Below are 11,364 nucleotides of genomic sequence, written 5' to 3'. Positions count from 1 at the left end.
CAGCAAGAGACAGAGAGAGAGAGAGACAGCGAGAGACAGAGAGAGAACAACACAATAAATAATAAATAAATAAACGTAATAAAAGATGTTGGAAAGATGGCTCATCCATCATCATAGCACTTGTAGCTTTTGCAGAGACCTGGGTTTGATTCCCAGCTCTTCCATGGTAGCTCCTGAACATCTGTAGTTATCAAATTCCAGAAGATCCAACGCCCTCTTCAGACCTCCGAAGGTATACATGCACACAAAACATAAATAAAATAAAAGAATGAATAATGTAAAAAAATTGAATAACAAAAATGGACATGGTGGCACATACCTTTACACTCACTAGGAGAGGTAAGTGAATCTCAGTGAGTTCAAGGCCATAGACTGAGGCTTGGTGCACACACCCTTAATCCCAGCACTGGGTAGGCAGAGGTAGGCTATCTCTTTTTGAGTTTGAAGCCAGCCTGATCTCAAAGTGAGTTCTAGGACGGTCAAGGCTATACAGAGAAAACCTGTCTGAAAAAACTCAGCGGTTAAGAGCATTGCCTGCTCTTCCAAAGGTCCTGAGTTCAATTCCTAGCAACCACATGGTGGCTCACAACCACCTGTAATGAGGTCTGGTGCCCTCTTCTGGCCTGCAGGCATACATCAGACAGAATACTATATACATAATAAATAAATAAATAAATAATTTTTTTTTTAAAGTACAATGCCATCTTAAAAAGGAAAGAAGTCAAAATGTGCCCCTTGCTGATAACAGGATTCTATACATTAGAGACCGTGAACGCTCCAACAGAAAACTTTAGAGGTAATTAACACTTTCAGTAAAGAGTCAGAATTTAAAATTAACTTAAAAAGTTGGGCATGATGGAGTACACCTTTAATTCCAGCAAGAGACAGACAAATCTCTGAGTTTAAGGCCAGCCTGGTCTACAAAGTGATTTCCATGTCAGCCAGAGTTGTTACACAAAGAAATTCTGTCTCGAAAAACCAACAATAATAATAATAGTAATAATAATAATAATAAATTGACATAAAAATTAGTGGTTTTCCTGTACACCAATGATACATAAATATACTGAGAAAGAAAACAATGAAATAATGTCAGGCACAATAGCCTTAAAAATCAGATAAATCTAAGGAAGGAAGTGAAAGACTTCTATGATGAAAAATTTAAAACCTTGAAGAAAGAAATTGAGGAAGACAAAGATGAAAAGACTTCTAGGCTTAATGATTGGAAAAATTAGTATTGTAAAAATGGATGTCCTACCAAAAGCAGTCTACATAGCCATTGCAATATCTTTCGAAATTAGAACACCTTTAAACAAAACTAGAAAACAACCTCATATTTTTGGTTGTGAGCCTGTCCTTTAAGACTTTATAGTTCCTGCATACACAGCTTTTAGCTAAAGGGCATCTTTCCTCATACTTGGACCAGGGGGAGGCTTTGTCATTTACATGGGTCTAAGACACTGGGATCCTTGACATGGCCATGCTCATGCCAATAATACAGATTCACTCAGGACCATAGCAGAGCCTCTTCAACTAAGGCTCAGGAGTCACCTCCTGACTTCATCATCATCATCACCATCATCATCATCATCATCATCATCATCACGAACGTTGGTGTTTCAAGATAGGGTTTCTCTGTGTAACAGCCCTGGCTCAGCTGGAAAAGGGGGAAAGACTAAAGAGCCAGAGGAATTGTGCTGTGCGATTGTATCTCCTGGAAATGTCAGAGAAGCTACACCCATGAAATCTCACTGACCTGGCTGACAAAACAAGGCACATGCTGGACAGTGGCTGTGCACACCTTTAATCTTAGCATGTAGGAGGCAGAGACAGGCAAATCTCTGTGTGCTTGAGGCCAGCCTGGTCTACACGCTGAGTTCCAGGACAGCCAGGGCTACACAGGAAAATCATATTTCAGAAAACAAAACAAAAACAAACACAAAACAATGAATATGATAACACGGAAGAGGAAAATCCCACAGGATCTCTAACCTAGACAAAAGATGACTAGCAACTAAGAAATGTCGAGAATGGGAGAAATAGTCTTCCCCAGGGAGACAGAATCTCACTATATAGTCCAAGGTGGCCACCTCCAAAGTGTGTATGTGTGGTTTGTATAGTTGAGACAGGGTTTCTTTGTGTAGCTCTGGCTGTCCTCAAACTTGTTCTATAGACAAGGCTGGCCTCAAACTCCGAAATCCTCCTGCCTCTGCCTCCTGAGTGCTGGGATTAATGATGTGTACTACTACTGCCCTGCTTGCATAATTTCTTTTTACATGAGAACTGCTTTCCTGGGCTTGCACAGCAAAGATATAATTAAATGTAGGCACTGCTATGGTGTTCCCTTCCAGAAAACAGTGAAAATTGGAATCATCCAGTATGATGTGGGAAGTCCTTTTGTATATGTGTTTCTTTTATTGATTAATGAATAAAGAAGCTACTTTGGCTTGTGATAGGGCAGAATAGAGCTAGGCGAGAAAACTAAACTGAACGCTGGGAGAAAGTAGGTGTGGGATTCCCCTCTGCATGCTGTGAATACCATTGGTTAATAAAGAAGCTGCTTTGGGCCTATTGCAGTACAAAACAAAAAACAAAAACAAAATAACTTAACAAAGCTATAGCATTGGTGCTGGTTTCAGTGACTTTCTGCATGTGGGTGCTTACTGTCGGCTTGTCGGGGGAGGAATTCCCGCAACAGCATCTCACTGCCCTTCTCTTTTAGACATTCCAACCCTCTGCCCTCCAAAGTGGCATCCTAACTTATTTGGAGATCTACCCAATACCCAGGATGGGGAATAATATTAAAAACAAACAAACAAACAAAAAACCAACAACATAAAAACCACCTCTAACCAGCAGCCTCTCTGGCTTCCTGTATTTAGTCTTGGACGTCACTCCAGAACCTTTCAACTATCCTCGGTGGCTTACATGTCTTGCTTTATTTAGAACTAACTTTGGTGTCTTTCTTCCTAGGACATTGTTTTTTTGTTTTGTTTTGCTTTGTTTTTAAATGAGCAGACAGCCACTCATGGCAGCTTACACGTTTAATTCCAGAAATGGGTGACTTGCAGAGGCAAGCAGATTCCTGAGGTCCAGGCCAATCTGATCTACATAGATCCAGGTCAGCCAGAAATACATAGAAAGACTTTGTATCAAACAAAGAGAGCAGACACAGGAAAAAGAAGTAGAGATACATTTATAAATCTCTGTATAACCTTGATTGAATAGTCTTTTCTTTCTTTTTTGAGACAATTTCTCTGTGGATTTTTTGTTGTTGTTGTTGTTGTTGCTGTTGGGGGGTGGCTGTTGTCTTGTTTTATGAGATTGGGTTTGAGTAACAATCCTAGTCATCCTGGAATTTACTCTGTAGATCAGGCTGGCCACAAATTTACAGAGATCGGCCTGTTTCTGCCTCCTTAGTGCTGGGACTAAAGGTGTGTGCCACTACAGCCTGACCTATGTTCTTGATTAAGTTTTTCAGTTGTTTAGGTCTCTGTATCACCTTGATTTTCTTTTCTTAATTAATTTTCGGTTGTTTTCTTTACTGGTTTCCTTCTTTGCTATTCATCCTCCGTTGACTAGTTGCCACCTTTTCTCTCCAGAAGTTCCGAGATACCTGCTTTCATTCATCTTGCATCATAGGACAAACAACAATTTGGTATGAAAATTCCCGTTCCCCTTAGCAATAATAATAACAATAGTTTTAGAAATTCCAAGGGGGTATAGTTTTAAAATAATCATTAAGTTTAGAAGTTGCATTTTAAATTTTTTAATGTCATCACGAAAAAAAATCTTTTTTACTTTCTAATTTATTTTTAAGGTGATTATCCTTGCTTGTAGGATTTTTGGAGAGTTTTATGTCCTTTTCTAGTTTTAAACTATCAAACTCATCAGACTGATGAGACTCAAACGATCTCCAGAAGCCAGACAACGCCTATGTTAAGACAAGGGTAAAGTTTCTCTTCTGTGCCCGCCGGGTCGTTCGTGCCCCCTCTCTCGCGAGACTTGAAAACCGGAAGTTACATAACGACTCCGAACTCGCCGCGGCTGTGTTAAAGTTGGCGGGAGCCGTCCGGGTGGGACCTGTCCGGTGTTCTCGGCCATCGGGTCCGGGCTGCTGGTGATCGAGGGCGTCGCGGTGGAGTTCCGCGGCCCGTCGGCACGATGCGGGTGGCTGTGGCCGGCTGCTGTCATGGCGAACTGGACAAGATCTACGAGACCCTGGCCCTGGCGGAGCGGCGCGGCCCGGGACCGGTGGATGTCCTTCTGTGCTGCGGCGACTTCCAAGCGGTGCGCAACGAGGCCGACCTGCGCTGCATGGCGGTGCCGCCCAAGTACCGTCACATGCAGACCTTCTACAGGTAAGGGGCGCGCGGCCGGGCCTCGGAGCCCTCGGCGCGCAGCCGAGACGGCCAGCAGGAGCGGCCTCGCGTGAGCTTCCTCCTGCCGCTGGCCCCCTTGCCTGGAGGACCTGGCACTTAGAAAATGTCCCTTTCCTCCTTTCCGTAGATACCTTCTTCCCAGGGATCGGGGAGACGCCAGCAGTTTTAGATACCCACTTTGTAATTGCTATAGCTCTAGGATTAGTTAATTTAATGATCCAGTTTTTACTGGACTTGGTGAGTTCTAGACGCCCAGAATAAATAGTCTGCCGTGCACTTCACAAAGTTGTTGACCTTAATGGGTGTAGACTGGCGTGAGCTCAAGATTTCATTCATTCATAAGGTCAGGGATGGGTACTGGGGGCCGTTTGACGGTTTTTGAGCTCAGCCTTTTCCTTCAGACCCTCTTTTGCTTTTTCTGCTGCGGCTAACTTGACTCCTGACAGCTTTACCCTTATGTTGTAGATACTACTCTGGAGAGAAAAAGGCCCCAGTTCTCACACTCTTCATCGGAGGAAACCATGAAGCCTCAAACCATTTGCAAGAGTTACCCTATGGTGGCTGGGTAGCACCAAATATTTACTATTTAGGTATGTGTTTATGTACACTTTTTTTGTCCTGTCGGAATTTGTACCCATTGGGCAACGTCTAGAAGACATGGTTTGGGGGGATGCCATTAACTTATATAATCATGAGAATTGTGTTAAAATATTCAATGGCCAGTCATGAACATATATCCATCTTTCTTCTAATGGTTTAAATAATAGTATGATTACGAAGGTTTTGCTATTTGCAGTGTTTTTTCTTTTTTGAATCAGATTTTATAATGGAAAATATTCAACATCCACAAAAATACCAGGTAGTATAGTAAATTTCACCACTTGTTAGCTTTGGCAACTATTACTCTGTTATACCTTATTCCCCTGTATTTAGTTATTCAGTATAGTTTAAACTTTTCCTGTGGGAGAGGACTGGAAGATTTTATAGCAAATCCTACTCACTAGATTATTTTATTTGTAGATTTTTTTTTCTTTTTTGTTTTTTAGAGACAGGGTTTCTCTATAGCTTTGGAGCCTGTCTTGGAACTCGCTTTGTAGACCAGCCTGGCCTCAAACTCACAGAGATCTGCCTGTCTCTGCCTCTGGAGTGCCGGGATTAAAGGCATGTGCTATTCGTTTGTATCTTTAAGTGTGTGATTTTTGAGTGTGTTTTTTTTTTTTTTAAACACATGCAGTACCATTTTATACCTAACAAAGTAAGTTATTCTAACCTCTAGTGGGTTCTCTTTTCTTTCTTTCTTTTTTCCATGTAGTTTTTCTGTTGCAGAAAATGAAAGACTGTCTTGTAGCATCTCCTGAATTCTGGACTTAGCTGAATGGATTCCTTATGATATCATTTGTAATGTTCCTTTTATTCTCTACATTTTCCATCTTTAAAGTTTGCAACCCTTTCACCTCTTTACTTAAACGTAGATGGTTTCTAGGTAATTTTCAGGCTTTTCCAGTGATGAAATCATAACTTTGGGAGTTTTGTTTCTCTATTTTATTACTGATTTATCATCTTCCAACAACCTCAGTATTATGAAAAGATGAAGTTGGTCCAGGCATGCTGGCACATGCTTTTAATCCCAGCACTCTGGAGGCAGAAGCAAGGCAGATCTCTAGGAGTTTGAGGCCAGCCTGTGAATTCCAGGCAATCCATAGCTACATAGTGAGGCCTGAATCATACAAACAAAAAGAAAAGGTGAATTTTCAGAGGAGTCAAAAGTGAAATGTAGAAACTGCATATTCTTTATACATCATACCTGTTGACTTGATTCCTACTGTGTAATTCTCCACCAGAGGACATTTTTCTCCTCTCTCCAATTCCTGCCACTTACTGGATGTTCAGCTAGGTACCATGTGCTTCTAATTGGTTTTAACATCCTACCTCATTCATCCTTTTAGAATCCACTGAGTCTCTTGGCTGATTGACTTCAGACTTTCTCTGCCTTGTGTATCATCAGCATATTAAAGCTGTGTGAAGAGTAACCTTATTATGGCAAATAGTTTCAAATATTTTGAGGACTATATGGAATTCCAGGCTTCTAAATGGTTTATTCTCCTAGTAGATTCCTTTGGCCTATAACATTTTACAGAATTGCATAATTTTTCAGGTTTGGCTGGTGTAGTAAAATACCGAGGTGTAAGGATTGGTGGGATATCTGGCATCTTCAAATCTCATGACTATCGAAAAGGTATTGTTTTGAGTGAACAACTTTTATATATTAGAGGTTGAAATGAATAAAATAAATAAGCAAAATTTATAGTTGGACTTGTCAGGTTTCTTGTATAAATGATACTATTCTTAATTTTGTAGTTCAGTATTTTATGCACGTGAAATTGTAGATACTATATAGCGTATCCTTATGTTCATGATCTAGTTTTATCAATTTGCTAATTTTAATTTTGATTTTTAAGAAGTACAACAATAGAGATCAAATTGAAGTTCACTGTTGACCTGACTATTAATGCTGCTCTTCTTTCCCTCTTCCAGTAGCCAGGGAATTGCTATTCCGAGTGGGTGTTTAGCATTCACTTGATGGTTTCATGTCACTGCTGAATATGCAGGAGTTTTAATGTGTTTTACACTGTGTACATGTAGCTCATTGCTTGCATTTTTTCTTGCTTCCTGGTTTAATGTGTTTTAGCATAATTAATTAATTAATTAATTAATTAATTAATTAGATTTTTGTTGTAGGGATTTAGCAGTCCCTGTATCTGGGGTAGACATTAGGGTAAACAGCTGCTTTTTAGAGGTGCTTTAATCTTGAAGAACCCTTGTAGAAAACAATGATTGTTTTGCTGAAGGGTTATTGCAGCCATCCCATGACTTTGGTCACAAGATGCCTTGGGTGTGCCTGAGGCTCTTGTATTATTGTGTATTGCAAATGATACATAATAAAGGACTGGAGTAATGGGGCATGTGATACTCCCCTTCAGTAAGACATATACATTAGATTAGGGACCTTGGTATGAGCAAATACTTTGTTTAACAATCAATAAACACACCTTTGTATGGTTGTTTAGGGTTCAGTTCATCAGAGAGGCTGGATCTTCCTGCTGCCACATAGGCCCTAAAATTTCATCTTGGAGTGCCTTTTTTGAACATGCTACAAGGTTCATTCCAATAAAATTTATTTTACTTCCAACCACAGTTTTCCCTCCCTCCTTTCATCCCATTTGGCCCACCGTCTACTCCTCTGTTTCTATTCAGAAAGGGGAAGGCCTCCCATGGATGTCCACAAAGCATCTCAAGTTGAAGTAGGACTAAACTTCTCCCTTTTAAAACTGGGAGAGGCAACACAGTATGGGGAATGGGTTCCCAAAAGCCAGCTCAAACATTAGGGACAGGTTCTGATCCCACTGCTAGGAGTCCCACAGATAGATCAAGCTACACAACTGTCACGTGTATGTAGAGGGCCAAGGTTGGTCCAGGTTTAACATGTTTTTGAAATCTATGTCTTGTTATCTATAATCTGTTTATTTGTTAGTAGTTTCAATGTAGTCATCACTATATCTAACTGATTTTTAGAGTAGTGACTTAGAATCACAAATTTTATGAATTAAATGTACATGTTTAATGTAACTGTTAATTGCAAGTCTGTTTCTTTACCCCATCTGTTCTCCATGGACTACAAAGATGGGCTCTTTGTTACTATCCTTGGGAGTATAGATTTGGGACCATTTTGGGAAAGACAAAATGGTAATGCAGTTTATTTCCTTTCAATTTAAGGTCATTTTGAGTGCCCCCCTTATAATTCATCTACCATAAGGAGTATATATCATGTGAGAAATATAGAGGTCTACAAACTGAAACAGGTATGTGAAAAGTAGACTTGAAATAAATTTAGTTTTGTACCAAAATGTGTTTGATATAATGGCTTGTAACATTTGAGAATAGCAATTCAGTATTTCTAAAATTCAGAGTTTGAATAGTGTTTAGGAGATTCATAGGTGAACAAATTTTTATTTTCAATGGTTATAAGTTTATTTAATAAGCAGTTGTAAAGCATTTAAATTATGGTTCCATATATTATACTTAGGTTAAGGATAAAGCATATATGCTGAAGTGAAGTAATATTTTCAAATAAATATTCTCACCCAGTGTGATGGTACACACCTACTCCCATCATTCAGCAGCTGAGTGAGGCAAGAAGATTATGAAGTTGAGGTTAGCCTGGGCTACACAGTAGAATCTTAGAAGAGAAAAAGACAGAGAAAACAAACTTACATTATGAAATTTTAGTATAAGATAAAATAAATAATAGTGTTAAATTAAAAAAACAACCAATGGGAAAGATGATAGCGGACGTGAGAAATTGTGAAGATGGTGTCAAAGTACCAACTTAACTGATGAATCGGGGAGCTAAGTGTTTGAGAGCCCCCCACTGGGGTGATCCTGGGCTGAGTGGTTCACACACGGTATTTCATATAATTCTGTTCAAGTTTGGTGAGGAAGCTCTCACTCTGCCTTCCCTAATTAAGAAAACCAAGTCAAGGTTATAGCCAGACAAGAAGCCTACCCAGGACTCCCTGGTAGTTTGAGGCAGAGCCTGTCTCAGTGGTCATGTCCTGCCCCGTCGCTAGAGCTGCAGTGCGCAGTATGCTCACACACCTTTCCTGCGATCTGTGTGTGCTCTCCTTCTGGGTGCCTTTCCCTTCATCAGTCTAAAACCCAACTGAATGCTACTTTCCCGCCACCATTTCTCTAGTGTGGCGTCATCCCCCTTCTTCAATTCTCATTATCCATTCAGCGACTATTGTATCTGACCTACATTCCATATTATCTTAAATAGTAATTGTTTCAATTTAGTTTCCCAAGTACATGTTTCATATTACTTGATAGTGCCGAAGAATAAGTAAAGTGTAGAATATATTTTGTGTTTTCCTTGTAAGCAACTCTAGATATTAATTTATTTAGCAAAAGGAGACTTTTTAGTTGGTAGTATGTGGATACATTTGGAAAGCAATTGGTCTAGGAGTCTGTACCGAGACTGACCATGCAAGCACTCTGCCACCTATATACATTCCTGTTAAAGTTTTTGGGTTTACTGTATTAATTGCATTGGAAATCTTACTAAATCTGTTTTCTCTAGATCTTCAAAATTATAATTTTGTTGTTGTTTTTTTGAGGCAAGGTTTCTCTGTGTAACAGCGTTGGCTGTCCTGGAACTAGCTCTTGTAGACCAGGCTGGCCTCAAATTCACATTTGCCTGTCTCTGCCTCCTGCTTGCCGGGATTAAAGGCTTATGCCACCACTTCCGGGCTTAAAATTATGATTTGTCTACCAGGGAAAAGGAGCCATAGTTATTAGATATTTTAGAAATCTGGCACGGCAGGCCCCAGCTGATTGGCAGACTAATGAAAGTGTTTGCTGCCCTGCCTTTGCTACAGGAATTATAACAATTTCTGAGGCACAGGGAAAGCTGCTTCTCTTTGTCTAGGTAATGAGGGGCTTAGTATTTTTATTTCCTTAAAGCGTCCTAAGGATGAATTAACGCAGAAAGCTAGATTATCTGTCTACAAGAACGAGGGCATGGTGTGTAGAAAGGAAGGGATTGATTGTTTTTGGTTAGTCTCTTTAAGAATTTTCTTTCTGTTCTTCAAGTTGAAGCAGCCTGTAGATATATTCTTATCTCATGACTGGCCAAGAAGTATATATCATTATGGAAATAAGAAGCAGCTTCTTAAGACCAAATCTTTTTTTCGTCAAGAAGTGGAAAACAACACTCTAGGGAGTCCTGCTGCCTCAGAGCTGTTGGAGCACCTAAAGCCCACGTACTGGTTTTCTGCACATCTTCATGTGAAATTTGCAGCCTTGATGCGGCATCAGGTAGGACAGAAAACATCGGTCCTTATCTTTAATAAACACTTACTGAACATTCATGAAGTGGGCACCATGGGCAGAGTGTAAAAGCCAGAGACTGAAATACAGCTCGCCCCTCAGGAGTTACTCAGTACTCAGCGTGGGCAAGAAATGAACACGCAATTACAGAGCAGGGAAAGTGTGCTGGAAAGGGCTGAGGTGACTGAGGGCACCCGAGGCAGACTGCAGGGGTCAGATTGGCCCACTGATGGAGAAGGAGTTTCCAAAGGACTGTATGTCTGAGCTGAATCCAGAGGTATCAGGAGGAAATAGTCTGAGTGTTTTAATAGAGAGACCAACATGTTTGCAGATTTAAAGTCTGAGTGCGCAGTGTACTTGGTACCAGCTCCTTTCTCTCAGGTGTAGAGACAGATACAGCCTGAGCAGAATCAAAGCTGCTTTCTGGGCAGAACTTGGGTACCTGCTTCTTCTAGAGTAAGTCCACATCAGAAAGGGCTTTAGCAATGTTTTCAAATAAAACTAGATTTCAGAAACATTATACTTCCAACATAGAGAAGGGTTTGGTCCACTGCATATCACAGCCATTCCAGAGAGATGGTTCTCACTGGGCCATTAGACGTGACTCTGAGGAGGTCTCCAGAGGCTTGCAGAAATCTCCAGCTGTTAACCTGGATTTTCTGGCTGGTTTCCCTGTGGAGTACATCATGAGAAAACGAGAGTTTGGGTGTTAGCTAGAAGGTAGTGGGAAAGGTGGAGACTGATGGAACCAGGTGGTTGTTCTAAAGACTAATTGGCAGGTTTGTGAGCGGAATGGAGTGATGTCAACAGAGACAGGAAGCTGCTTAGCAAAGGAGGAGCGTCTAGCTAAGGCAAAGCGCACAGAGAATGAATCGGAGGCTGGAGAGATTTTAGAGGCAGAATAGTAAGGCTTTGGTGAGAAGGCAGGGGTACAGGATGACTACTAGAGGGGTTTTTGGAGGATGGGGGTTAGGACACCATTTAGAAAATGCAAAGTTACTCTAGGATCACGAATTATAAGCTCACTTTCCTTTATTTATGGCTAGAAACCAAATATGAGTGAGTACATCCCATGTTCCTCTTTTTGGGTCTGGCT

The 11,364-nt window shown here is 40.6% G+C and overlaps 1 protein-coding gene across 1 annotated transcript in view; it reads left to right on the top strand.

Moving 5' to 3' along the window:
* Positions 1–4,040: 4,040 nt before the first annotated feature.
* Positions 4,041–11,364, top strand: part of Dbr1 (debranching RNA lariats 1) — an 11,352-nt gene continuing 4,028 nt past the window's right edge. The window contains exons 1-5 of the mRNA XM_005367811.2: positions 4,041–4,361; positions 4,848–4,972; positions 6,538–6,618; positions 8,157–8,242; positions 10,032–10,256. Of these exons, the coding sequence (XP_005367868.1) occupies positions 4,165–4,361; positions 4,848–4,972; positions 6,538–6,618; positions 8,157–8,242; positions 10,032–10,256 (714 nt within the window). The 5' untranslated portion in view covers positions 4,041–4,164. The remainder of the gene's footprint in view (positions 4,362–4,847; positions 4,973–6,537; positions 6,619–8,156; positions 8,243–10,031; positions 10,257–11,364) is intronic.

This window comes from Microtus ochrogaster, unplaced genomic scaffold (genome assembly GCF_000317375.1).
Source record: "Microtus ochrogaster isolate Prairie Vole_2 unplaced genomic scaffold, MicOch1.0 UNK24, whole genome shotgun sequence".
In the NCBI taxonomy this organism is placed as follows: Eukaryota; Metazoa; Chordata; class Mammalia; order Rodentia; family Cricetidae; genus Microtus; species Microtus ochrogaster.
This window is presented reverse-complemented; position numbering and strand designations above follow the sequence as displayed.